The 27472-nt window shown below is 38.5% G+C and overlaps 1 protein-coding gene across 2 annotated transcripts in view; it reads right to left on the bottom strand.

The window, feature by feature from the left end:
• Positions 1–27472, bottom strand: part of GHR (growth hormone receptor) — a 332257-nt gene that overhangs the window by 259314 nt on the left and 45471 nt on the right. The window contains exon 2 of one of the 2 annotated variants that reach the window (XM_036759521.1): positions 6811–6943. The exons of the other annotated variant lie outside the window; for it this stretch is intronic. Coding sequence (XP_036615416.1) covers positions 6811–6892 — 82 coding nt within the window. The 5' untranslated portion in view covers positions 6893–6943. The remainder of the gene's footprint in view (positions 1–6810; positions 6944–27472) is intronic. 2 annotated transcript variants of the gene reach the window in all.

The raw sequence follows: 27472 nt of genomic DNA, 5'->3' as shown, positions 1-27472 counted from the left end.
TAGATGCTGTTATAATGCCCTTTTTAGACTGAAGCAGAAAGAAAGAGACCCTTGCCCAGGGTCACATGGATAGTTAATGTCTGAAGCTGCATTTGAGCTCAGGTCTTTCTGACTCCAGGCCCTGCACTCTAACCTGATCCCCTCTCCTGATTCCCTGCCCCCCATCCCAAGTTGATACCACCTCCTCCCCATCATCTTTTATCTATTTCACATAGACCTGCATATGAACATCTCCCTGGCCAGCCTGAAAGTTCTGCAGGGACAGAGATTGTTTCACTTCTGTCTCTCTATCCTTAATGCTTGGTACGTTTCTTTTCACATAGTAGGTGCTTAACAAATGCTTGTTGGTTGATTGTATCACAGTAGAAAATGTTAATGCATTTTCAGAAAATCTGTTCTGCAGACTATACCTTCCTTATTTGCCGAGGGTACTTGGTAGAAATAAAGTTGAGAGAATTCCCTGTAAGAATTTTAAGTAGTTTTAAAGTGTGTGTGGGGGGGGGAGAGGGGGGGATGTTAACCTAGCTGACCTGACTGTCGGTTTAGAAATAGGTAGTGACAAGGCAGTGGCATATGTGGCAATGTTCTGCACCCTCATTACTCTCCTTGTCATACTAGACCATAGGGGAGCTTGCTGCTGCTACGTAGCAAGTTTCTCTCCATTGATCTATCTAGCTGCCTTGCGTTTCACCTGTATGCATTCCTGTTTCTGGGAAAGATAAACAGAGAGAATAAAAGTCAAATAAAAATTAATTATATAGAATGGGACATGTCACGAATCAATCATCTGAAAATGATTTTAAAATGTATAACAGGCAGTCCCCGCTTTATTCCTGCTTCAAATCACATCTGCCTGTTTACCCCATGATGCCAATAAAAACAAAGCCCACAGCTTCTGTTCTTGATATGCTCACATATTAGTTTCAGTATCTTGCTCAGTTTCTCCAGATTCTCCAAACTTATTATTTTGTCTTACCGATGGAGGAATGCCATCCAACGGTACCGTGGATAACTGTAAACTATGCAGTGGCCCAGTACTTCCCATTGATCTCTCAAATGGCAAATCCAATATCCCTTCTCAATCCTCACTCTTTTGGACTTTTCTGAAGCCTTTGACACTATCGATTGCCTTTTTCTTCTTGGTACTCTCTTCCCTCTAGGTTTTCAGAACACCACTCTCTCCTGGTTCTCTTCTTGTCTCAGTCTCCTTTACTGGATCCTCATCCAGGGCACACCCTATAAGTGTCCCACAAATACCTTGTTCTCTTCTCCCTCCTTCACTTGGAGATGTCGTTCCCTCCCATGGATTTAATTGCCATGTCTACGCTGATGATTCTCAGATCTGCCTATCCTGCCCAGCCTCTCCACTGACCTGCTTCTACTGACTGCCTTTCAGACACTTTGAACTGGATATCCAGAAGACATCTTAGAACCAACATGTCTCAAACTGAACTCATTCTCTTTTCCCCAAAACCTTTCCCCACACCCCCATAAATTTCCCATTACTTCTGAGAATAAGATCATCCTCCCAGGCCCTCACACTTGCTACCCAGACATCATCCTCAACTCCTCACTGCCCCTTATTCCCCTCTCCCCCATAACCAATCTGTGGCCAAAGCCTGCCAGTTTCACCTTTGCAACATCTCTTGAATGCACTCTCTTCTCTCTGACACTGCCACCACTCTGGTGCAGGACCTCATCACCTCACACCTGGACTATTGCAATAACCTGCTGGCAGGTCTGTCTGCCTTAAGTCTCTGCCTCCTCCAATCCATCCTCCATTCAGCCACCAAAGTGATTTTTCCAAAAGTGCACATCCGATTGTGTCACCCTCCCCACTCAAAAACTCCAGTGGCTCCCTATAACCTCCAGGATCAAATATAAAATGCTCTGTTTGGCATTCAAAACCCTTCATAACTTAGGCCCCTCCAACCTTTCCAGTCTTCTTACACCTTACTCTCTAAAACAGACTTTTTAATTCTGCGACACTGGCCTCCTTGCTGTCCGATGAACAGGACACACTCCATCTCTTGGCTCCAAACATTTTCTCTGGCTGTCCCCTATGCCTAGAATGCTATCTCTCTTCATCTCTACCTCCTGGCTTCCTTTAAGTCACAGCTAACATTCCACCTTCTACAGAAGACTTTCCCAATCCCAGTAATTCTAGTGACATCATTTAATTACTTCCCATTTTTCCCTGCATATACCTTGTTAGTATATATTTGGTTTTGTTGTTTGTTTGTTTCTCCCATTAGAATGTAGGCTCCCTGAGGCCAGGGACTGTCTTTTGTCTCTTTCTATCTCCAGTACTTTGCACTGTGCCTGGAACACAGAGATGTTTACTGACTGACTGAGTAGCAATATACTTTTAAAAAATCATATCTGTGATTACATCTGTGCAAGGAGTTCCCAAGTAGAAACATCCTTCATAAATGCTAATCAGTATCTCTTCTGCAACTTATAGTCTTAGCAAGCAGTATAAATGCACAGCTAAAAAACATGTTTACACCATTATGGTTTTGTATATCACATAGTTTCCAGAAACATGCTGCAAAGAAAACCAAGGAATGCCAGTATGTGATGGGGGGTGGGGCAGGATGGGGAGCAGCAGTGAGAGCAGAGTTTGGAAAGTGGAACAGTATATTGATTTTAACTGTGGATCAGTTAGGCCATTTGGACAATGTTAAATTCACAAACTCACAGAATGACTTGAGAGTCAGAAGGGACCTCAGTGGCCACCTCATCTAACCCATACATCAAAGGAATCCCTACTCCAACAAGTTGAATCTCATCTTGTTAGATTTAGCCCAAAGCTGTAGTCTGTCCAGATCCTACTGAATCCTGATTTTGTCATCCAGTGCATTAGTTATTTCCATCCTGTGTCATCTGTGAATCTGATGAGCAGGCTATCTATGAGTTTATCCAAGCCATTTATAAAAATATTAAATATACCACAAGGTCAAACACAGACCCCTGGTATTCTGCCCTGGAGACCTCCTGCCATATTGAGATTGAATCATTAGTAACTACTCATTGAGTCTACCATCCAACCACTTTAAAATCTATCTGTATTATCTAAGCTACTTTCTCCACAAGGACAGAATGAGATACTTTATTGAAAGCTTTGCTAAAAATCTAATCAAACAACATCTACAGCATTCCTCTCATCTACAATTTCACAATCCTATAAAACAAGAAAATGAAATTAGTCTGCCATGAAGCTGTTCTTGATGAAGCTGGGGGGTTTCACTTTTCCCCTCTCTACTGGTAATGAGCCTCCCCCCCTTTCTACTTTAATGAGCCTTTCTAGAACTTTCCCAAGAAGCAAAGTCAAGTTCACTGGCCTGTAGTTGACATACTCTGTTCTCCAAACCAGTACATTTGCCCTTCTCTAATCTTGTGGCACTTCTCTCGTTTTTCATGACCCTTCAAAGATTACTGACATTGGCTCAGTAATTACATCTGAAAGTTCTTTCAGGACTTGCGGATGTAGTTCTAGACTAGGCAACTTAGATAAATCAAGGGCAGTAAAATATTTTCTTACCATCTCCTTACTTATCTGGGATATCAACCCCTTGTTAGTCATTTTTGTTCTGTTATTTCCAGAATAAAGGATACTCTCTTTTGCAGAGAAAATAGAAACAAAGCAATTTCTCAGCTTAGCATTCAAGATCCTTCACAGAATGGTACCTTTCCCATGTTGATCCTACACAAAGCCCATATTCCAAACCCAATGGTCTCCACTTCTTGTTCTTTGAACAGGTCACATATATTCCTTCCCATGTAGGACTTTACAATTAGGTCTCTTGCTTAATTTTCATCCATCCCCTGCATGCTGCTTTGTACACAGTAGCTGCTTAATGAACCAAGGCACAAACTAAGTTACTTGGTTAATAAGTGCTGCATTTGTCTGTGGATGTCTCAGTCATCCCTCCATCTTCCCATCCACTTCTGTCAAATAATACCCTACTTCCTCATTTCCACTTATATCCAACCCAAAGAAACAATTCAAGGCCTACCTTAATTAGGATTTCCCCAATCATCCCAGCTTGTGATGGGATCCTATAGCACTCCCTGTGTGTGCTGTTCATTTCCAACTGGCACATGCTACCATGTGTTCTTATTTATCTTTTGTCTGTATGTGTCCTATCTCCCTAGCTAGGAGTGTAAATTCAAGAGGGACAGGGAACCTATCTCACACTTCCTAATATCCTCAGTGCCCAGCACAGTGCCCTACAAATAACTCAGTAAGTATTTATTGGTAAAGATGATATGACTTGATAATGTTACTTTGAATTCCCTAAGCATAGACCAATTGATGGTGGAAAGGAAGCCAAGGGTAAGAGTGTTAAGTTACAGGGATAAATGAGCCTAGAATTAAACATTTGCTGTTGGGAATCCAAAAATAAGTAATTCAAGCTTAGAAAATCCAGAACAGAATATATTTTCAGTTCCTCATTGGATCACATTCATACCTTGTGAATTCCTTCAGTAACCATTTATTACATAAGATAATCAAACCAGGTTCTACCACACCCTCAAGGACTTTACAATTAGGTCTCTTGCTTAATTCTTATTAAGCCCAAGTACAAGTAGCAGTGTTTGCTTTCAGAACTGTTTCTGCACACTTGGTGCTAGCCCTGGGGCTAGAATTAATACCCCTCCCCCAGGAATACTGCAACATCAGCTGGCATCATCATTTTCAGCAACCAAAATGGAATCTCAGTCTTCTCACATATTAGTAGTAGTTTCTCTTCAATTAGTAGGTTTGTTTCAAAAGCAAAAACAAAAAACTTCATTTATCCTTTAATGCTCTCATTATGGGATGATTTAAAACTCTTTCACAGGATCAGATGATGCCTAGGATGACAGGTTAAATGTTACAGAAGGTTTTTACTTCATGTAGTTTGTTCTTTTTTTAAAATCCATGTCATACCTGAATCAGTGTGAAAATACACCATGTTATAACAGGATTCAATCCTACCTTTTCATGGGAAGGTTTGGGAGAAGGAAACGCCTTGTTTAAAACAGACGAAAAAAATCAACAAACCTCCCATGAAGACTTCTGTCACGTTTGGAAGTCTATCTATCAACTAAATTGTTCTGGGAACCTCAGTGAATAGCAGGTCCGGTCACAGATCAGGGGCAAGGTGAATGATGCTGAGCAAATTAGTGACTGAGTTTTCCTTAGGCGATACAGAATTCTGACTCATACTGATTTTTCATTTTTCATTCAGGGCTCTGGATAATACTGCATCAAGCACATGTCAATAGTGGCCATCCCAGCTGTCACAAATGTCAATATGATTAGGTGTATTAAATTGCTCAATCTCAGTTTGCCAAGAGATCTCAGGTTTCTTAAGCCAAGGCTGCAAATACACTCTACACACTTTTGTGGTACCGTAGGGGTACTAAAACGTGTGGGAGGTAAACCAGTGTAGGGTCATTCAATTCTTCCAGTCACAAGCAGGTCACAGCAGTTAGAAGAAAGGGACATTACTGGTAGATGGTATAAATGGTTCCAGGTAGCACACAGGGCTCTCCTGGGAGGAGGAGTCAAGGGTGGAGATAAGTATTCTCTACAGGTGGCATCGATATACACTACAGACTTTATTTTGAACCTATATAATGTATTATATAGTAGAGTGAGGGACAGAAGAGCTGTTAGGATATAAACTATGCATGTGTCTCATCCATCCCCTGCATGTTGCTTTGTACACAGTAGCTGCTTAATGAACCAAGGCACAAACTAAGTTACTTGGTTAATAAGTGCTGCATTTGTCTGTGGATGTCTCAGTCATCCCTACACCTTCATTCTTCATACTGAGAGGCCACTCCATGTCTTCTTTCTTACCTTTCACATGCTTACTTGACATGTTTGTATCATTCCTATGTTATTCTGGGTGGCTGAGCCACTTACTCACTGCCTTTTGTGTCTAGTGCTGCCATTCACCATTTCCACAGATCTCTTCTTTGCAGGTAACCTGCAAGGTACCCACAGAGGTGAGTTCTGTACCTCATGGCTAACCAAGAGAGGGTGCTCTACTGGCTAGTGAGTGCTCATGAATTAAAAGACCTACCAAGCTTCTCTCAGGAGATTCTTTAAAGAGGCCATCCTATTTTTTTAAAAAGAAGAATGTATGAAGATGAATAGCTATAATTTGTTCATCTGGAGATGCAAATGAAAGAACATTGCCCAGAGACCTGTGAGTTTACAAATTAAATGCCATCCAGAGCAAATAACAATGAACAGTGATTTCTAACAAAATAATTTACAAAATGGCACAAAACATAGAAAGGAGTTCCTAGAATAGGAAGAGTAAGGAAGAGCTAAAGAATTGGGTTTCGTTGGCCTAAAGAAAAGAAGGCTGAGGTCAAGGCCTGGGGAGGTTAGGGTTGCATTGGGGGCTGCTGCAAATGTAGGCAGGATTGCAGCATAAGTGACAGTGACCAGCTGTTCTCCCTTTCCACTCTGGCCAGAAAAAGACAGACTGGACTTAAATTAGCAAAAGAGGGATTCTGGTTAGAATTCACAGGCTCAATTGAGAGGCTTGAGAGACGCTAGCCTGTATCACTAATGGAAACTGCAAAGGCTCTTTAAGGAAAAAGTATAGGCAGCAATCTCTCTGGGTGGTTTAAATGTAATTTGTCCTGAAAGCAGAAGAACATAAGGGATGAACTCTCAATGGAGTCTATGTATTCCAAAGGAAATACATTATTTTTCAGGTGATCCTTATGATAAAATGCACTTTGGATAGGAGATGAAGAGGGAGAGAGAGCAAGAATAAGAAATAACTATGACCCACTGACCTTGGAAACCTTGCCTTGTGATTTGGCACCACGGGAATGTGGCCAATAGCACTTTCAGGAGGTTGTCTCCATTCTTGCCCATTAAGGTCCTTTTTCCAGCCTCCCGACTCTATGATTTCTTTTCTTGTTAATCCTAAGGATGAATCAGAAATGGAGAGAGCTGATAGGCAGAACCTTTGTGTTTCACATTTATAAACTGGCTTTCAATACGGATAAGTGATGTGACCAAAGTATACATAAAAAATTATTGAGCGTCCAGAAGGAAGGCATCACCATCAAAGTTGAAATCGAAACTTAAAATCATCAGCAAAAAATTATTAAGCACAGGAAAATTTTGTTTCACTGGTACATACAAACAAATACCATAAGGAAATATTGCTGATGTAATAGTATTTTAATAGATGGCCCCCTCTGGGTTGAGTAAATGCCCCTTCCCCAATTACTTAAGTATTGTAGAAAACTAGCAGTGTTTACAAAAGAGATTCATTCAGACCCAGCATAGCCTCAACCATTGCCAGTCCTTTGTTAAGCAAAGGAAGAGTATTATATTGTCACTAAATTTTACTTTTATTTATTGGGGGGGTAACTGAACATGACTAATAATTATATAATTCTAGGAAATTTTCTGGTAAAAAAATCAATGTCACAGTACAATGGAACAAGTTAAATGGGAAAACAAAAAGTCCCAGATTCTGAAGCTAGGGCTTTGTCCCAGTTCTGCCACTAACAAACTGCATGGCCTCTGGTATGTCACTTTGCATATCTGGGCCCTAATGTCCTCAGTGGCCATCCATAGGCCTGTAATGCACTCTGTCCTTACCCCTGCTTGCCTTATAGGATTCTTTTCTTCCTTTAAGATGCAGCTCAGGCACCATCTTCTGCCTGGTCCTTTTCCCCAACTACCTTTCACATCGGGGGTTAGGGGTGCAGTGCCCCATGATCTGTGTGAAATTTTTTTGGCCCTCCTTTTGTAGCAGAGAAGAAGTCTGAATTTTTTTTTATGGGCCATTTACAGTAGCTTATTGTAAACTTTGGGTTAAGTATTTGGTCATAAGTTCTGTGTTGTTTGCTGGCCTTCTTGTGCCGCCTAAGGCTTTTGCAAAACTCCCCCCAAATTCCCATTTAATTTCTAATGCTGACCTGTAATATATTGAAACCAGGATGGGGAAAGTCATGGTGTGGAAAGGATAACTACTTTCTATATATTTGTATTAATTCAGTTTGTATATTTGCTGTACATACATGTATATTTTGGAAGTATTTCTTGTTTCTCTCCTTACAATGTAAGCTTCTTTCAAATAGGGATTATTTCATTCTTTGTACTTCTATCCCCAGTACCAAGCATAAAGCCTGGGACATAAGTGCTAAATAAACACTTGTTGATTAATTGGTTTATACAATGAGAGGATTGGCATAGAAGATCTCTGAGGTTCCTTACAGCTCTAGATTTTAATGAATCTATAATTATTGTGCATTCTAGAAGGCAATTATTTTCTGTACCTACTGTTTCTTAAAAATTCTGTTTCACTTGTAGTGCATATATTTTAAACAGTGGCCTAATTATAAACATCAGTTGCTGAATTACGCTATGGATACAGGTACATTTTTCATGGGACATGGGTCTTAAGGACTTAGTCCCACATCTCCATGTTCTTACAAGTTGAAACAGAAGTCTGTCTTGTTCTCCCCAAAGTCCAGGCCCATAGCCACACAATAAAGATGTATTCCTATGCTTATCTTCAAAGACTATTGAGAAGATGGTTATTTGCCCTCCCAGACTGTAGAGGAAGGAAGGAAACAAGTATTTATTAAGCTTCTCATTTATTTAGCACTGAATATATACCAGGCACTGCATTAAGCGCTTTACCAATGTTATCTTGTTTAATCCTCACAACAATCCTGGGAAGTAGGGTGCTACTATCACCCCCATTTTACAATCAAGGAAACTGAGGCAGACAGGTTAAGTGACTTGTCTTGGACCATGTAGCTAGTAAACATCCGAGGTGAGATTTAAACTCAAGTCTTACTGACTCCAGACCCAGCATTCTATTCACTGCACCATCTAAATGTCTATGGAGTTGTTCTCTCTTACTTCTCTGCTTTATTATCACTGTCTGATATTTTCAGCCATTTCTGATCTATTCCCCTCCTCTAATCATCACTACCACCTATTCTTGCCAATGCTGTTAGGTTTTGTTTCTGTTACTCTGTTCCTTCTTATCTCCTTTCTTTTTCATTTTTTGCTTAGATGTCTCCTGTTGCTTCCACTCTGCTCTAGAGTAAAAGTAAAGATCTTTGCAAATAGAGTTGCATTATAAGTTTTAGATTTGAAATGATCCTTAAAGGTCATCTGTGTCTAATCGTCTCATTTTACAGGCAGAGAAACTGAGGCTTATCAAGAAATAGGTCAGCCTTTCTACCTGCTTTCTGTATGACCCCTGGACAAGTTACTTCCTGGGCCTCATTTCCTCATCTGTAAAATAAAGGTGTTGGATTAGACGGCTTCTAAGGTTCTAAATCTATGATCTATAAGCATTTATATTTATTAAGCACTTGCTATGTGCCAAGCACTGTAGTAGGTACTAGAGATCCAAAGACAAAAAGGAAGAAGACTCTGCCCTCAGGGTGCCCACATTTCATTTGAGGGAGAAAAAAAATAAACATGAATAAAATATACAAAATATCATACAAAAAGAATATGTTAAATTTTGGGGAGGTAGAAGGATATGGAAAGGCTTCATGGAGAAGACGTCACTGGAAGAGGGCTTGAAGGAAAAGGGATTTTAAGGGAAGATGAGCTGGGAATGCATTTGAGTCACAATGGCTACTGCAAAGGAGACAAGAGATGGAGAGTAGAATGTAAGGAATGACATGGAGGCCCACTAGGCAGGACCATTGTGTTTAGGAAGGGGATTAATGGATTATAAATTTGGAAAAATAGACTGGAGCAACGTGGTAAAGGGTCTAACAAACTAACTAGAGGATCTTAGATTTGATGCCAGAGGCAATGAGGGGCCTTTGGAATTTACTGAAGGTGGGATATGTGTGTGACATGGTCAGATCTGCACTTTAGGAAAATTGTTTTGGAGGCTGTGTGAAAGAATCCTATGAACCTATGGGTTTATGAGTCTATGACCCTATGATATTTCTAGGGGTAGAGGTTAGGCAGGGGCAGATCTACTCTGAGGAATTCTGCTTAGAGACCCAGAATATAAGTAAACCAATTTAAGTAAAGCCGAGGTGGAAAAATGAATAGTAGACTATAGTAAACCTTTGACTAATCTTTTGGAATTAAGCCAGTTTTCATTACTGACCTGAATTCACTGGCAAAGGACCCAAGCCACCTTTTCTTGACTTGGGCTATGCCTCAAGAGGGACTGAACTGAAAGCAAATGTCCTTGAGTTGAAAGTGAGTTAAAGAAAGCTCTGTGTTCTCATCAGGGCCATGTGCCTGACTATGAGATAAGAAGTATGCCCCGTATTTCTGAGGATGAGGCAAAGACAACATGGTTTTCTTTTCAGTTGGATTCCCTGTTTTCCAGGCCTCAAAAGCTGGCTGACCCCTAGCAGCACCTGTCTTACCCCTCCAGAAAACTTTTTTTTTTATTTCTCTGAAAAAAAATCTTATTTACAACTTCCGAAAAACTGCTGCCCCAGCCCCAACCAGGCTTAAAAGGCCAACCTACTGATTAACTGCATGATGTGTGCCTGAAGTCTAATTTAAGCTGAAGTATGAATCATATTTTTAGTTAATGAATCGTGCCCTGTTCACATGAGGCTTGCAAAGTTGGTCCGAAGAATAGCATATTTAACAGAGTCCTAAGTTCAGCCTTATGTGAGTCATATACTTGTCGGCAAAAATCTCTTTTCCTAGGATTCCCAAGTCTATTAGCAATATAAAAGCAAGAGCTAGAGATGAAACAGTCATAGTAAGGCATTGAAAGGTAAAGGAAGTGCACTTGAGCAAAGAGGAGACTGTTTCTAAATTAATCAGTCCCATCAATCAGCTCTCAAGGGTTTATTAAGCGTCTCCTCTGTGAACAGAGCTGGCAGGGAAAATCTTGGACTGAGATCTGAAGCACAAGATAAAAATAAGGGCCGGTCCTTGGAACGTAGGCCGGGGCATTACAATCACCAGGTCTGGACTTTGGGAAGTGACCTATTGTCTTTCAGCACGACTACATGGATGCAGGGTCTGTGGACCCAGTGAGTTCAGGTCTAGGTTCAAGTAGTAATTTAGGCCCTTTTTTGGCCTGTCCATTGTCCCTTAAGTTGGATGATTAGGGCCCAGGCTAAGAAGAGTCTTCCTCTGGTGTCTTCTTCACGGTATGTGACCCGAGCTATCATCAGCATCATTTTTAGTTCTGACCCACAAAAAACAGTGAAGTACAACTGGACGTGCTCAACTGGAAACTTCTAAAGCTAACAAATAATTCCCGAATGCTCAACACAATGGCCCTGTCATACCTGCTGTTCATCCCTGCTGCCTTCTTAGACAAGAACAATGTCCCTTAGTTTGCTTAATAGGATGCAGGAGGTTCTGGAAAGGATTACATCACCCTTATGATAACTGTAATAATATGACAATAATCATCTATTGTGAATTCTTGTTTTTCATCACCAAGGCTCATTAGGGAAATTCTCCTCCCCTTCCCCCACCCCCTAAGAAAAAGTTAATTTAAAGAAAATGAAGAAGGAGCGGAGGAGGGGCTACACTCATCTCTGATTCCTCCCTCTCTCCAGAATTACTGTCCAGCCCGACCATTTAAACAATTGCCAAGTCTTCTTGTTTCTACCTCTGTAATTCCACACCTATTCCTGTCTCTCTGCTTCCCCTGTCACCCAGCCAGTCCAGGTCCATATTAACTGTTACCTGGATCATTAGAAATAGATAGCTAGGTGGCAGCAGTGGGTAAAGTGCTGAGCCTGGAGTCAGGAAGACTCATCTTCCTGAGTTCAAATCTGGCCTCAGATACTTACTAGCTTTGTGACCCTGGGCAAGTCACTTAACCTTGTTTGCTTCAGTTTCCTCATATGTAAAATGAGTTGGAGAAGAAAATGGCAAACCACTCCAGTATCTTTGCTAAGTAAACTTCAAATGGGGTCACGGAGAGTTGGACACCATTGAAAAGATTGAACTGCAAAAACAACAGATGATAACAACAGTATCTTAGTTGGCACCCTGTTCCCCATTTCAATGCTCTATAATTCATCCTATATACCATGGACAGATTTATCTTAATGTAAGGTACTGTTCCTTTTAGGTACTGCCCTTTCACATTGGAGCTGTTTGGTGCTGAAAGGGGTGGAAAAAGTACTTTTGCAATAAAGAAAAATAACTTAATTCAACAGATAAAGGATATGAGGTCTTACCTCTTCCACAAATGAATACTTTGGTGGCTAAAAGTAATAGAAAAAAGAACTTTAATTTAAAAAAAACCAAACTGCTAAATCTGAATATAAGGACATAGTTTTCAGATAGGTGGTGAGCAATTTGGTTGCAAAAGGTGCAGGAAGTAAATTGTTGAATAAATGTAAGGGCCAAATCGCCATGTAAAGGATTTAGAGTCATGTTTCTTTTGAATGTGAACAGTTTAAAGCATGCAGGAAAAAACTTTTATTTGTTAAAAATTGCTAAAATTCAAGTATAAAGTAATAGTTGTAAGAGAAAGACTCTTTTTAAAGTGAACCTCTTTGAAAACTACAGAATGATCGGAACTGCAGGACGTTGTATCCCCTATACTCTTTTCCATGTAACTATTTTAAGGCTTAAGAAGGTAAAACTCAAAAATGAAAAATCAAACAATTTGACACTATGGGGTCATTAATAAAGGCCTTCCACATACTAAGTACCTTTCATACACTTAGTGCTTAATAAATGCTGTTATTTTGCATTATTGATCGACTCTATAAAATAAATACTCTGAAAATCACCACTTTCTCTTCTTAACTCCATGGATAGCACTTTGTGCCTCTTATTGGGTCTTCATATTTTCTTTTAATTATAGTTACCTACACATATAGGCAATGTCCTCTCCTATATCGTACATTACAGGAGAGACTATTGTACTGTATTTATCCTTGCCACTCACCAAGTACCTTTTGCTGTTCAATCATTTTCAGTCGTGTCCAACTCTTCGTGACCCAGTTGGGGTTTTCTTGGCAAAGATGCTGGGACAAAGAGGAGTCTTCCTGATTCTCAGTCTGGTGCTCTATCCCCTAAGCCACTTAGCTGCCCACGCCCAAGCACATAGCACATACTAAATATTTCATATATATTTAAATGTATGTTTCTAGAAATTCATAGTGGTACAAAAACAAGTGAACAAGCAAGGAAAACCATTGTCACCCAGGACTTCAAAGAGCTTTAAAAATGCCCCCCTCCCCCACATTACTTTACTATCAAAGAGAACAGAGGGATGGATTATTATATAAATGTTATATAAACATGAATTAACATATTAAAAATACCTAGTTCCATGTTCTTTTATCTTTATTGTTTTTCAAAAGTATCAGCAAGATCCAGAAGGATGAAGAACAAGATGTACCAACCTTACCTTATCCCTCTTCTCCCATCATAGATGAACACTAAACTGTCTAGAATAAAATTTCATAGAATTAAGGCATTTTAAAACTAGGGGGCAGCTAGGTGGCACAGTGGATAGAGTGCCAGCCCTGGAGTCTGGTATATCTGAATTCAAATCTGGCCTCAGATACTTACTAGCTGTGTGACCCTCAGTAAGTCATTTAACCCTGTTTGCCTCAGTTTCCTCATCTGTAAAATGAGCTAAAGGAGGAAATGGCAAACAACTCCAATATCTTTGCCAAGAAAACCTGAAATGGGGTCACAAAGAGTCAGATTCAATGGAAATAACTGAACAACAACAAAACAGAAGGAATCTTAAAGTTCATCTAATCCAGGCTGTTTAACCTGCAGTCCACTAACCCTTTGGGATCCATGGTTATATTTCAAGAGGTCTGTAGACTTGGATGGGAAGAGAAGTTTTTCTTTATTTATTTTCACAAATATTTTCATGAAGTCCCAACTAAAATCCAGCATTTTCCTTTAACTATGAATATAGGTAACAAACCACAGTGGTGTTAGGCTTCACCAGTCTGCCAAAAGGAGCCATGACACAGGTCAGGACCTCTGATCAAGTCTAATCCATTTATTTACACAAATGGGAAACTGTGACTCAGGGAACTAAAGAGCAAGCTATGAATATTAACAGTAACACAGTAGAAAGTAAGAGCTTAGCACTATTTAACCTTTGTGAATCACAACCAGTTTTCTACCACATCACTAGTCTAACCTTTTCCTCTTGCAGGTGAGTAAACAGAGGCCAACAGAAGTTAAATGACTTGCCCAAGGTCATATAGATCACATGAGATTTGAATCTGGATCCTATGACTTTGAAGTCAGTGTTATTTCCACTCCGCCACACTGACTTGTATGACAAACTTCTGATCATTTCCCCACTGGCATTCATCATCACTTAGGAGCTAGACTGCCTCAAAGTTCTATGTTGGCTGAGATTTGATATTTCTTGAAAGAATTGTCCAGTGCAACAGTCACATTCCTGATGCTCAACATCACGTTTTTGGTTTTGCTCTCGTTTTGGCAAGAAGCCAAATGGCACTCACATCCTTCAACCTTTCAGACAAATAAGTCTAACAGCGCTAGCTGAAAGGAATTCAGTCTATCAAAACAAGCAAAAATATATGTTGAAATAATAACAATATCACCGAACATTTAAATATCTCCTTCGTATAAGGCACTGTATTCTGGATGACATTTCACTGACAGTTGAAGATGATTCGTTCCATGTGACAAGCTTCATGTCCTATGGAGCAACATGGTATGAAGCATTTTAACAGCTTGGTGATGAGGAGTCTAATTGATAGGCCAGTCCCGAGGATTACAGAGATCTCGATTCTAACACTCTGATAGACCATTAGAGCTAGAGAGTACCTTTATTTTTGTCCAACCTGTTCATTTACACATTAGGAAACTTGAGACTCAAAGAGGTTAGGTGCCTTGCTCAAAGCCACCTGGTGAATCAGTGGCAGAACAAGGATGTCTTTTAACTAGCCAACCCCTTAAGAAAGACTTCTGGCCTAGTTGGGATATTGCACTTAAGGAGGATATGGGGAATTTGAAGCAGAGACCAACAAAAATGACCAAAAGCTGGAAAACAGAACCTATAGTGAAATCTTTCTAAGCTGGGAACATTCAAGAATTTTTTTTTTTTTTGGGAAGGATGGTCTCATGTTCTCCCTTGCTACCAATGATAAAAAAGAACCTTAACACTAGAATGACCAAATGTAAATTGGCACAAAAATTTTTATCATAATTTTACTTTGAAATGTAAATTTTCATCCTTTCTCTTTTCTTTGCTATGTGATTTAAAAATATACAAGTCAATGTGATAGAGTGGAAATAACACTGACTCCAAAGTCATAGGATCCAGATTCAAATCTGTAAGAGGAAAAGGTTAGATTAGATGGCCTCTGAGGTACCCTCTAGGTGACATAGTGCATACAGTGCTGAACTTGGAGTCAGGAAAACCTGAGTTTAAATCCCATCTCAGACACTTATTATCTCTGTGAAGCTGAGTAAATTACTTAACTCTTTGCCTCAGTTTCCTCATCTGTGAAATGGGATAATGATAACACTTATCTCAGGGTTGTAGAGACAATAAAATGAGGTAAAGTATTTTGCAAACCTCAAATTGCTATATACATGTTACTCATTATTAGCTATTATTTTATAATCTGAACCACTGTCCTCAAGATTTTAAAAATTTGTTGTTTATTTATTTTTAATTTTTTTTAATTTTGAGTTCCTTTGAGCATAGTTCCAAATTGTTCTCCAAAATGGCTTGATCAGTTCACAACTCCATCAACAATGCATTAGTATCCATATTTTTCCACATTCCCTCCAGGTTTTTTTCATTTTCCCTTTCTGTTATGTTAGTCAATCTCACAGGTGTCAGGTGATACCTCAAAATTATTTTAATATCCATTTCTCTAACCAATAATGATTTAGAGCATTTTTTTCATATGTGGCTTTGATTTCTTCTTCTAAAAACTGCCTGTTCATATCCTTTGACCATTTATCAACTGGAGAATGGCTCATATGTTTATTTTGTCTCAGTTCCCTATATATTTGAAAAATGATGTCTTTATCAGAGAAACTTGTAAAAATTCTTTCTGTTTCCTATTTCCCTTCTAATTTTGCCTGCATTGATTTTGTTTGTGCAAAATCTTTTTAATTTTGTGTAATCAAAATCATTTATGTTATTTCCTGTGATCCTCTCTATCTCTTGTTTGGTCATAAACCCTACCTTATCCATATATCTGACAGGTAAAATTTAACATACTCCCCTAATTTGCTTATGATATCACCCTTTATTTCTAAATGATGTACCTATTTTGACCTTATCTTCGTATATGGTATGAGATATTGGTCTTTGCCTAGTTTCTGCCAAACTGCTTTTTAGTTTTACCAGAAATTTTTGTCAATAGTGAGCTCTTGCCTCCAAAGTTTAGACCTTTGGGTTTATCAAACACTAGATTACTATGGTCATTTACTGTTGTGTATTGTGTACCTCATCTATTCCACTAATTCATCGTTCTATTTCTTAGTTGGTACTAGATTGTTTTCATGATTATTGCTTTGGAATATTGTTTGAAATCTGGTACTTATAGGCAACCTTCCTTCATATTTTTCCCCATTAATTGCCTTGATATTCTTGACCTTTTGTTTTTCCAGATGGATTTTATTTTATTTTCCAGATCTAAAAAAGCATTATTTGGTAGTTTAGTATGGCACAGAATAAGTAAATTAATTCAGGTAGTAATGTCATTTTTATTATATTGGCTCAGCCTACCTATGAGCAATGAATATTTCTACAGTTGTTTAGATCCATCTTTATTTGTGTGAAAAGTGTTTTATAATTGTGTTCGTATAGGTCCTGGGTTGGTCTTGTCAGGTTGAATCCCAAATATATTATGTTGTCTACAGCTATTTAAAATGGAATTTCTCTCTCTGTTTCTTCCTGGTGGGTTTTGTTGGCAATGTATAGAAATACTGATGACTTATGTGAATTTATTTTATTATCCTGCTTTGTTAAAATTGTTAATTGCTTCAACTAGTTATTTAGTTGACTCTTTAGAGTGTTCTAAGTATACCACCATATCATCTGCAAAGAGTAATAGCTTTGTTTTCTTCTTTGCCCATTCTTATTGCTTCAATTTCTTTTTCTTGTCTTATTGCTATAGCTGGCATTCCTAATACGATATGGAATAATAGATATAATGGACATCCTTGCTTCACCCCTGATCTTACTGGGAAGGCATCTAGTTTATCACCATTACAAATAATTATTGCTCTTGATTTTAGATAGAACTTACTTATCATTTTAAGAAAAACTCCGTCTACTCTTACGATATCTAGTGTATTTAATAGGAATGGGTGTTGTGCTTTGCCAAAAGCTTTTTCTGCATCTATTGAGAAAATTTTTGTTATTTTTGCTATTGCTATAGCAAATTATGCTTACAGTTTTCCTAACATTGAATTAGCTTTGCATTCCTGGTATAAATCTCACATGTCTGTGATCTTTTTGATATGTTGCTATAAACTCCTTGCTAGTATTTTATTTAAAATTCTTTGCACTAATGTTCATGAGGGGAATTGGACTATAGTTTTGTTTCTCTATTTTTGCTCTCCCTGGCAATATAATAAGATTCTCTGGGACTGCACCCTGTGTATGACTGAACTCTTCCCTCCTCAGATCACAAGATTCCTCATCTGATGCCGCCCCTCTGGACTTTAGCATTTCCATCTTGCCTAACTCCCTTGCTGCCCATATTTCAATGTGGTCATTTTTGCTATTTAAAAAAAAAAAGATTTAAAAAAATTTTCTAGAGTAGCCTACAAAAATAACACACAAACATTTGAAAAACAGCAAAATGAGCTCAGTTGCATAATAAATTCATAGATATGGGTTAGAATCTGAGGGAAAATGCTTCTATCTCATTGTGGACATAACAGGATACAAGAGCTCTCAATCTGGGAAAACTAGGGAAATCTAAGGAAAACTAGTTTGTCAGTTTAGGATTTTTCTCTCCAAAGAGCAGATTTTTGAAAGCTGTTTATCCTTAACTATATAGGACAGAGCTTAACTTGGAGGCCATAGTCATCAACTTAATCCTTTGAAAGGTGCTGTTAAGATCATGAATGACTACAAATCAAATAAGCTTAAATGTTTCATCTGAAATGAGACAGCACCCAAAGCAGCAGCAATGGCTTTGTGGGGCTAATGCTGTGGATGGAATGAGTCCAGCCTACTTGGAGTGAGCTTTTTCGTCTTTCAGCACCTAGGCAGGAATTTTTAAAAGTGTTCTCTATCTCATCCTGACATTGTTTTGAATCCCACTTCTGGATAATAAAAGTGCTGTGCTGTCATTTAAGAAGTAAAAGGGAAGGATAAAAGATTTTACAACAAATTACTGGATAATGCATGTGTTGCATAGTCTGACAGTTGTTTTATTGTTGTTATGACAATTAAAAAATATTTAGCATGGTTGCTCACTCCTTTATTGATGAACATCTACTACGATCATAAAACCTAGTCAAATGCTTAATTTTGTTATTTGAGGAAGTAAAAATTGAGGATAATAAAGTTTGTGTGTGAAAATCCATGGTTTCAGGGCATTAACTGCTTTTCCACTGGTACCCATTTCTAAATTTAAGGGGCGCCATTGACTAAAGGTATTTCTTCATAAGCTCTGTTGAAAAGCAAAACTGAGAGTTCTTAAATGACTCACTCTCGCATATAGGAATTGAACAAATCATAAAGAAACTATCAAAGGGGGAAAAAATGAAAAAGCAATCTGACCTACAGATCTACAAGCTAAATTTTATCAACTGTTTAAGAATATGCCAAAAAATATCCACAATCATCAACAGAGAAGACATTCTACTAAACTCCTTTTTATGAGACAATTATGTTCTGATAAACAAACCAGGAAGGAATAAACCAGAAATGGGGGACTTTATCTATTAAGCAAACTGTGTAATCACACTAATGAATGAATGTCAATACAAAAAATTGAAATAAAACTTAGCAAAGAAACTACAGCAACATAATAAAAAAAATTCACTATGACAAAGTTGAACTCATACCAGGGTTGCAAAAATGGTTTAAAATTAGGAAAAAAAGTCAACCAAATGATAAACAAAAGCACGAAAAATCACATGAATATATCAAGAGCTATAGACAAAACCTTTGACAAAAGAAAACATCAATTTTGGCTAAAAAAATCCCCAAAGAGCAAGGATTGTAAGGTCTTTATTTAATATATTTTATTCATATATAAATAAGACAGACAGATAGATACCCAAAAGCAAATGCTACTGTTATCTGCATAGGAGAAACAGTAGATTTCCCAATAAGTACAGCATAAAGCAAGGATACTTCCTCTTGTCTCCCAACCCCTTACCCCCTTATTATTTGACATAGACATAGAAATGCCATCTACAGCAACATGATAAGAAAGAAAAATTAAAGTTATAAACATCTGCAAAAAGTAGACAAAACCATTTCTATTTGAAGATGACATGATTGTTTTTTTATTTAATTTATTTAATATATTTAGTTTTCAGCATTGATTTTCACAAGAATTTGAATTATGAATTTTCTCCCCATTTCTACCCTCCTCCCCACTCCAAGATGGCATATATTCTGGTTGCCTGGTTCCCCAGTCAGCCCTCCCTTCTGTCACCCCACCACCCTCCCATTCCCTTTTCCCTTCCTTTCTTGTAGGGCAAGATAAATTTCTATGCCCCATTGCCTGTATATCTTATTTCCTGGTTGCATGCAAAAACTTTTTTTTTGTTTTTGAACATCTGCTTTTAAAACATTGAGTTCCAAATTCTCTCCCCTCTTCCCTTCCCATCCACCCTCCCTAAGTAGGCAAGCAATTCAACATAGGCCACATGCGTATAATTATGTAAAACCCTTCCAAAATATTCATGTTTTGAAAGACTAACTACATTTTGCTCTTTCCTAACCTATCCCCCTTTATTGAATTTTCTCTCTTGACCCTGTCCCTTTTCAAAAGTGTTTGTTTTTGATTACTTCCTCCCCCTGTCTGCCCTGCCTTCTATCATCTCCCCTTTTTTATCTTCTTCCTCCTTCTTTCCTGTGGGGTAAGATACCCAATTGATTGTGCATGGTAGTCCCTCCTCAGGTCAAATTCGATGAGAGCAAAATTCACTCATTCCCCCTCACCTGCCCCCTCTTCCCTTCCTACAGAACTGTTTTTTCTTGACACTTTTATGCAAGGTAATTTACCCCATTCTATCTCTCCCTTTCTCCCTCTCTCAATATATTCTTCTCTCATCCCTTAATTTGATTTTATTTTTTGAGATATCATACCTTTATATTCAACTCACCCTGTGCCCTCTGTCTATATATATATATATATATATATATATATGTGTGTGTGTGTGTGTGTGTGTGTGTGTGTGTGTGTATGCATATTCCCTTCAGCTACCCTAATACTGAGGTCGCATGAATCATACACATCATCTTTCCATGTAAGAATGTAAACAAAACAGTTCAACTTTAGTAAGTCCCTTGTGATTTCTTTTTCTTGTTTACATTTTCATGCTTCTCTTGATTCTTGTGTTTGAAAGCCAAATTTTCTATTCAGCTCTGGTCTTTTCACTGAGAAAGCTTGAAAGTCCTCTATTTTATTGAAAATCTATATTTTGCCTTGGAGCATGATACTCAGTTTTGCTGGGTAGGTGATTCTTGGTTTTAATCCTAGCTCCATTGACCTCCGGAATATCATATTCCAAGCCCTTCGATACCTTAATGTAGAAGCTGCTAATTACTCTGATTGTGTTTCCACAATACTCAAATTGTTTCTTTCTGGCTGCTTGCAGCATATTCTCCTTGATCTGGAGTCTCTGGAATTTGGCGACAATATTCCTAGGAGTTTTCTTTTGGGGATCTATTTGAGGAGGCAATCGGTGGATTCTTTCAATTTCTATTTTGCCCTGTGGCTCTAGAATATCAGGGCAGTTCTCCTTGATAATTTCTTGAAAGATGATATCTAGGCTCTTTTTTTGATCATGACTTTCAGGTAGTCCAATAATTTTTAAATTATCTCTCCTGGATCTATTTTCTAGGTCAGTGGTTTTCCAATGAGATATTTTACATTGTCTTCCATTTTTTCATTCCTTTGGCTCTGTTTTATAATATCTTGATTTCTCATCAAGTCACTAGCTTCCACTTACTCCAATCTAATTTTTAAGGTAGTATTTTCTTCAGTGGTCTTTTGGACCTCCTTTTCCATTTGGCTAATTCTGCCTTTCAAGGCATTTTTCTCCTCATTGCCTTTTTGGAGCTCTTTTGCCATTTGAGGTAGTCTATTTTTTAAGGTGTTGTTTTCTTCAGTATTTTTTTGGATCTCCTTTAGCAAGTCATTGACTTGTTTTTCATAGTTTTCTTGCATCCTTCTCATTTCTCTTCCCAATTTTTCCTCTACTTCTCTAATTTGCTTTTCCAAATCCTTTTTGAGCTCTTCCATGGCCTGAGACCAGTTCATGTTTTTCTTGGAGGCTTTTGATGTAGGCTCTTTGACTTTGTTGACTTCTTCTGGATGTATGTTTTGGTCTTCTTTGTCACCAAAGAAAGATTCCAAAGTCTGAGACTGAATCTGAGTGTGTTTTTGCTGCCTGGCCATGTTCCCAGCCAACTTAGTCGACCCTTGAATTTTTCATTGGGTATGACTGCTTGTAGAGTATAGAGTACTTTGTTCCAAGCTTGAGGGGATGCGCTGTTGTTTTCAGAGCTATTTCTATACAGCCAGCTCGGCTGCACTAGCACTCCTCCTTCCCCAAGTACCACCAACCCGGACCTGACTCAGATCTTAAGCAGGCTCTGTGTTCCTGCTGTGATCCGCCACTTAATTCCTCTCACCAGGTGGGCCTGGGTCCTGAAGCAACTGCAGCTGTAGTTCTGTAGCTGCACCACCTCTGCTGCCCCTGGTGTGGTGGCCAAACCGGGAACTCCTTTCACTCTGTTCCAGCAGCTTTTCTCACTAACCTTCTCTGTTGTCTTTGGTATTTGTGGGTTGAAAAGTCTGGTAACTGCCACAGATCACTGATTCGGGGTGCTAGGGCCTGTCCCGCCCGGCTCCTGGTCTGGTTGGTCCGCGCGGCCCACGCTGGGCTCCGCTCCCCTCCGCTCCCAGCTCCAAGCACGATAGACCTCACCCAGCGATCATCCAGGCTGTCCTGGGCTGGAGCTCTGCTTCCCTCTGCTATTTTGTGGGTTCTGCAGTTCTAGAATTTGTTCAGAACCATTTTTTATAGGTTTTTGGAGGGAGTTGGCAGGGAGCTCATGCAAGTCCCTGCTTTCCAGCCGCCATTTTTGACATGATTGTTTAGTTAGAAAACATCAGAGAATCCACAATGAAATAAATCAAAACCATCAAAAGTTTCAGCAAAATAATAGAACACAAAATAAATTCATAAAAATAATTTACTTTTTATACAATAGTCACAAAACCTGGAGGAAATAATGGAATGGTAAATTAAAAAAAATGCCATTTACCAGAGATATTTTATGAAATAACCTCACAATCCGTACAGCATCTGAGAATTAACCTACCAGGATATACTCAGTAGTTAAATAAATATAACTAAAAACACTCTTTACAAAAGCAAAGAAAGATTTAAATGATCATAGAGATTATTTTTATAGATGAGTTCAACCAATATAACAAAAATGATGTGGCTACCTAAACTCATTCATATATTCTGTGTTATGCCAATAAAACTACCAAAGAGTTACATTATAAAATTTAACAATAACAAAATTAATTTGGAGTAAAAAGTTATTGAATCTCAAGAAAAAAAGTATGAATGAAGAGGGCACGAAATGTGTCAAAATACACTATAAAGTAATAATCATCAAAGCTATTTGGTACTGGTTAAAAACTGAAAAGATCAGTAGAACCAAATAAATAAATAAGATGCAGAAGCAACTCAAAATAATAAAGCAGGTTTTGATAAACCCAAGAACACAAACTACTATTAGAAAAGTTCACTGTTTGACAAAAAATGCTGAGGAAACTGGAAAGGAGTTTGAGAGAAAATTGCTATAGATGAACATGTTATACCACATATCATAGTAAGTTCCAAATAAATATTTTACCTAAACATTAAAGGTTTCATCATTAAAAAAAAAAATAGAGTTCAACCCCAAAAGATACATTTAAAAACTGTGGCTGAGAAAGAATTAAAAACCAAACAAAGGATGGAATTGAACACAGAGATAAGACAGTTTTGATTACATTAAATAAAAAAAAAGATTTTATAAAAATCTTCAACAAAGATTTTTTTGAAAAATAATGCATGTTTATAATAGAAAAAGCCTACTGACTAGGAAAATTTTTTCACAGCAAATGTCTCTGATAAAAGTCTGATATCCAATATATAGAAAGGCAATTGAGAAAATAGATAAGATGAAAAGAGTCTCACATAGATGAATGGCCAGTCTATGGATGGAAAAAATTTTCAAGAAAAGAAATGAAAACTATCAACAATCATATAAAAGGGTTCTATAATTTATTAATGGGAAAGTTGCAAATGAAAGCAACACTAATGTTCATATTATTCCCATTAAATTGACAAAGATTAAAAATGCCAATGGAAAATTATGGGAAAGACTATGGAAAAACAAGCACAGTTTTACACTATGAGTGGAGTTATGAATTGGTCCAACTATTCTCGGAAAGAATTTGTAATTATGCAAGACAAGTCACTAATAATCTTTGATGAAACCATCCAACTATCCCACTACTAGTCATCTACTTGAAGGAGTTCAATGAATACTTTATTTTTAAAATTACATACTACTTCCTGTGTCTACATATATACAAAATATATACAAACACATGTACGTATACATACAAAAGTATATACATACAAAATACACGTGTGTATACATACATCATATAATGTGTGTTAGCTAAATATTTATGCTGTATATATGTTTACATGTACTTTGTTAGAATTTCAATTCATTGTGAAAAAGGATTCTTTCAATCTTCATACTTCTATTCTTGGCACCTAGCACAGTTCCTGGCACATAACGGGTGCTAAATAAATATTTCTTTATTCATTAGTAAGAAATGATGAATATAAGGAAATCTAAGAGGCATAGGAATAAAATAAATTGACAGAACAAAGAGAGTAAAACGAATAGAACTATTTTGTTTTTGTTCAGTCTTTTCAGTTGTGTCCAACTCTGTGACCCCATTTGGTGTTTTCTTGGCAAAGATACTGGAGTGGTTTGCCATTTACTTCTCTAGTTCATTTTAAAGATGAGGAAACTGAGGCAAACAGGGTTAAGTGACTTGCCCAGGATCATAGAGCTAGGAAGTATCTGAGGTCAGATTTGAATTCACAAAGATGAGTCTTCCTGACTCTAGGCCGGGCACTCCTAGCTGCCCAAATAGATTAGAAATATGTATCTGTATATGCATCTGTATATGTATATGTGTATGTGTATGTGTATGTGTACGTGTACGTGTATGTGTACGTGTATATATATATACACGCATATATCTGCATGTACATATACATGCAATGAATGCAATAATATGAATGAAAATAGCACCAAAACACCGCCTAACTCAGATTAACTATGATCTTGCTGCCAAAGAAAAGAGGAGAAACATGTCTGCCTCCTTTCCACCAAGGGCTAGAGAACTACTACAGATATGGGATGATGGTGTATACTTTCCTAAGGAGCTAGTTTGTTGTTTAGATTTTGCTTAATGATTCTGATGTTTAAAAAATTAACAAAATCATTAATTAAGAGAATAAAAGGAGAGGAACAAAATGGCAGAATTTAAAATACCTCAACCCTCTGTCCTTTTGCCATTTCATAGATTCCTTTCCTTCTCCAGGGGCCACCTGAATGTATTCACTCAAATGTCATCTACCAGTACAACATCTCTTGCATCTGCCATTCCCTTCACTCCCACTGCCACCATCCTACTTCAGGTCTCCATACCCCTCTCTTATGGACTAAGACGAAAGCCTCCCACCTGGTCTCCCTCCTCCTTTTCCCTCTTCTCCCTCCAGTCCACGTTCCACAAGCTGCCAAAGCTATATACCAAAATCACAGGTCTTACCATGGCACTCTCTTGCTCATGTAGTTTTAGCAGCTCCCTCATACTGCTAAGATAAAATGCAAACCCCTCTTCCTGAAATTTAAAGCTTTTGATAATCTGCTCCCAACCTTTCTTTCTAGACTAATTTCATGATACTACCCCTCCCCCACTCCAGCTTACAGCCAGCCAGGCCTCCTTGTTGGTATCTGTCCATGCCTTTCTGTCTATCTGCACACCTTGGGACGAGCCAACCCTCATTTTTGGAAGGCTCTCCTGTTTCTCCTTGGTTGGCCTTTGAGGATCATGACCTCCTTTCAAGGTTCCACCTTGTCAAATGACATCTACAAGCTTTCATTATCCCCATTATCATCAGTATTCTCCTCACCAGACATGTTGCTCCTCCACCCTTACTCGCCATTAGAATTCAGGCTCTTTGAGTGGCCAAAACTTTTGTTTCGATCTTAGACTCTATGATAAGCTTGTTTAATTGGAACAAGAAAATCCAGGAAATTATAGTTAGTTAGCATAACCGACCAACTTATGTGACCTTGGAGAAGTGACTTTAACCTTTCTGTGACAGCGGTGAGGAACCTGCAGCCTAGAGGCCACACGTGGCCTTCTAGGTCCTTGGGTACAGCCTTTTGACAGAGTCCAAGTTTTACAGAACAAATCCTTTTATTAAGGGGATTTGTTCTGTGAAGTTTGGATTCAGTCAGAGGGCCACACCTGAGGACCTAGAAGGCCAATACCAATCTGTGCTTCCATGACTCTCCTCCTTTTCCTCTAGCAGGCTGGCTTGTCTTCACCATAGTAGGATCACTCTAGCAGCCTCCTATCTCCAAGAGCAACTGATCAATGGCTTCCTCTAAAGTGATTCTATTTCTTCATATCTGTGCACAACTACCCACACTGACGCATAACATGAGTTCACTTCAGAACATCTCAATGACATTCTAAAAACAGTAGCCTCCTAACTGAGAGGTTGGCAGGAGAGTCTAGAGAAGGGAGTAAACAGAAAATGAAGCAACAGCCCCAGGCAGAGTACGCAACTGTGGAGACCCAAAGCAGTTTCTAACTTTGCATCACAGTCTCCCAATACCACCCCCACCTACCAACCTAATTTTCCTGTTGTGTAATTGTCAAGGACTGCCAGTGAATGTCCTGAATTCTACAGGTTTCATAACACCTGCTGCCTGTACCTCACAGGGTTGTGGTGGGGCTTAAGTGGAATGCTAATAGTTAACCATTTATGTGGCACTCTCATTTTATCTTCTGGACCACTTAGTAAGGCAGGTACTATTATTATAAACAGTCTAGGAGAGCTTAAGTGATTAGCTCAGGGTCACACCAGTTACAAGTGCCTGGGGCAGGATCTGAACTCATGTCTTCCTGACTCCACATCTAGCACTCCATCCACTGCATCTCCTCACTGGCATGGTACATGGAGAGGAATCTATAAGCACTAAAATCCTACAAAAATACCAGCTATCATTATTAGTAGTATTATCATCTTGAAAGGCTTCAGGTTTTGCCCAGTTCAGGGCTGGATGAATGTCTGATGACCAGCCTGCTTATCTGTAGGGAAGTCTATCACCAGAGAGTTGCCCACGATTAATATCTTTATCTGTAGTAGCTCACAAAGCTCAGGGGGCTGGGATCTTCAAAGACCACCCATTAGATTGTAAGCTCCTTGAGGGTAGGGCCTATCTTTTGCCTTTTTTTCTATCCCCAGTACAGTGCCTGGCACAAAGCAGGGTACTTAGTTAATGTTTATTGATTGAATGATTGATTGAAATATATAATACAGCATAGTATATATGGTGTAATATGGTATAGTACAGATGGGTCAAACACAATGCCGGAGGGTCACATGTCGCCCACAACACTCCCAATGCAGGCCAAACCAGATTAAAATGTAATTGAAAAAATTTAACAAGTTAAGTAAAAATACAATAAAACCTAAATAATATCAACATGTGGTTTTCTAAGTCAATATGCACGCACAGGGCTCCTTATGTATGGTTCTATTTGAGTTTGACATCATGGATAACTGTGGTGGGGGTGGGGCGGGGGGCGGGAAGCACTGAACTTAGAGTCAGAAAGATTTGGATTCAAATCCTGCCTCAGACACTTATAGCTATGTGTCTTGGCATAAGTCCTTAACACCTTTGTGCCCCAGTTTTCTTATCTGTAAAATGAGGAAGTTCCTTCTAGCTGTGACCTTATGAATCCTTGAAGTATATCAACCTCACTAGTCCCTACTTTCTCTGAGGGCACATGTCTTCTCTGTCCCATAGACAAAGGGCTCCTTTGCACACCTCGGGTGGTTTACTTGCTGGGGTGGAATCTACTTTGTGCTCTCTTCAGTACATCTATCAAGGATGACTTGGTATTCAGGATACAGGTTTCCCTGTATCTGTTTTGTTTCAACCATTGCATTTTCAAGGTCTTAAAAAGCAGG

Source organism: Trichosurus vulpecula, chromosome 1 (assembly GCF_011100635.1).
Source record: "Trichosurus vulpecula isolate mTriVul1 chromosome 1, mTriVul1.pri, whole genome shotgun sequence".
Lineage (NCBI taxonomy): Eukaryota > Metazoa > Chordata > Mammalia > Diprotodontia > Phalangeridae > Trichosurus > Trichosurus vulpecula.
Note: the sequence above shows the minus strand (reverse complement) of the source record. Positions and strands in the feature narration are given on the sequence as shown.